General features: G+C 34.5%; 1 protein-coding gene across 1 annotated transcript in view; it reads left to right on the top strand.

Annotated features, from left to right (window-relative positions):
- Positions 1–2,082, top strand: part of LOC109543095 (fasciclin-2) — a gene marked incomplete in the record, with an annotated part of 136,621 nt that overhangs the window by 132,800 nt on the left and 1,739 nt on the right. The window contains 1 exon segment of the mRNA XM_048660578.1: positions 929–1,000. Within this exon segment, the coding sequence (XP_048516535.1) occupies positions 929–1,000 (72 nt within the window).

Raw genomic sequence — 2,082 nt, forward strand, 5'->3', positions numbered from 1 at the left:
TCTACAATTACAAAAAACAATACCACTCTAGCTATCAAAAAGAGACTTTGCAGTCTAAACTGACAAATAAAATAAATGATTTGACATGTGTAAATAGCATAGGCAACTTAGATACATTGGAATCTTAAACTAAACAACACCAGATGGTGCGCAGAACGACTATTTGACGTGTTTTGTAAAAAGGCAAAAACTTAGCTATTAACATCCTAATACCATTCGATAGATAATTAAAAATTGCATTTTCCGGTAAGTTAAAAAATATGGGCTTGTATTTAAATTAATCAAGTTAGAGCCACTTAAAGTTGTTATTTGATTAGTTTAAATTTGTGGACACCCTGTATAACGGGGTAATTTTATTATCATTGGGATATAAAATATTATATCTTGTTACACTTCACTATAAATTACGCTTACATAACTTAAAAACTTCTAAAGTATTTGACACGTGAAAATTAAATTAGATTTTGATTAAATTCGTATTATTTAAAAAAAACCTTAAGATTTAGGTATTATAAACCGTATTAAAACAGACACTTATTTTGTTCAGCGAATCCAAAAATGCAATAATATACAGGACATTCATAAAATAATACTTTTTAAAAATCAAACGGTTTAGCCGCAAACTTCCGTGCCGTATAGCGTGAATAACCCTGTATATGAGCTTATTAAATCATCATTAAATCACGAGCTAAAGAGCACATAAAGTGAAGGAATTGCTGATGGCATTTACATTTGAGAATAATAATAAACGTTAGAAGTTCTACGGAAATGGAACAATATGCACAGTCGGACACCATGTATAAGCACTTTACACTTCGCACACGGCCACTAAACAATTGTAGACATCGCACCACTTGGACACCATTACAAACATCACCCTTGCAAATTTTAGTTTATACAGTTGGCGATTTCCCCTGCCTTATTGCAGTTACAAAGCGGCACCGGCCCATCCGAATACCCTCAACTTGCCCCAACCAATCAAACTGGCTGGAACTCCTTCGTAAGGCTCAATTTTCTTAACTGTTGATGTTGTCGAGTTTTTGCAACACACCATTGCAGAGCAACGCACGTTTAACACTTCGTTAGTGTTTGCTTCCGAGTGCGAAGAAGCAAATCTAGTGGATGGAAATGTATTGCTATAAGGCGCTTCTATCTGTGTTAGGAAGAGAGATGATATTTAATTTCTTCAAATATTTTCTCTATCTAATAGAGGAACTAGAGCCTCTTCATCCACTGGTTCCAGCCGACTGTTCCCGCAAGAGCTTTAGCTGTTTAAATAGGAAAATCTAACCCATCTAAACTAGTTATATCGGGTGGTCACTCTTACAATGTAATTGGGATCTCCTAAACGCAACGAGATACAGAGTTGATCAAATGACGGAAAAGTTGAGCATTTTAATGCTTATTTTAAAGCCATACTGAAATTAATCCCAGATGTCATGGTTTTAGAAATATCCTGAAAAAACTGCAAATATGTATTTAAACAAAATATTCACATTGTTAGAGAATATTTAAACGATCGGTTTCGCCATACATGGATATTGGAACTAATGGACCCATGCGATGGCCAGCCCGATCTCCTTGCTTAAATCCTCTTGACTATTTCTTATGGGGAGTTTATGATAGACCAGTTCAAAATATAGATTTTTTTAAAAGTAAAAATTTTGGAAACGTTTCAGTCGATTAAGGCAGAAAGCATTCGCGACGCAGTATTAAATATGAACAGATGAACCCAGCTAGGCATTGATCATAGAGGAGGTCACTTATTCGAACAATTTTTGTAAAATTACATGTGTTCCGTAAGAAAGCCGGTTTTTTATGACATAGTTAATTATTCAAAATCAAATTCATTCCTGGGTTTCAGTCATTTATTGTCTCTATTTATCAATCAAAATACGTTTCGGTGTATTTTTCCACCATCATCAGTTTTTATGTGTAGCGTTGTTGCTGCTTTAAGCCTTGGCATGCATTTTCGTCTGCAAAAAACTCATTTATTGTCTCTATTTATCAATCAAAATACGTTTCGGTGTATTTTTCCACCATCATCAGTTTTTATGTGTAGCGTTGTTGCTGCTTTAAGCC

This window comes from Dendroctonus ponderosae, unplaced genomic scaffold (genome assembly GCF_020466585.1).
Source record: "Dendroctonus ponderosae isolate FM_Combo_2020 unplaced genomic scaffold, Dpon_F_20191213v2 Dpon_F_20191213_1, whole genome shotgun sequence".
NCBI classification, from domain to species: domain Eukaryota; kingdom Metazoa; phylum Arthropoda; class Insecta; order Coleoptera; family Curculionidae; genus Dendroctonus; species Dendroctonus ponderosae.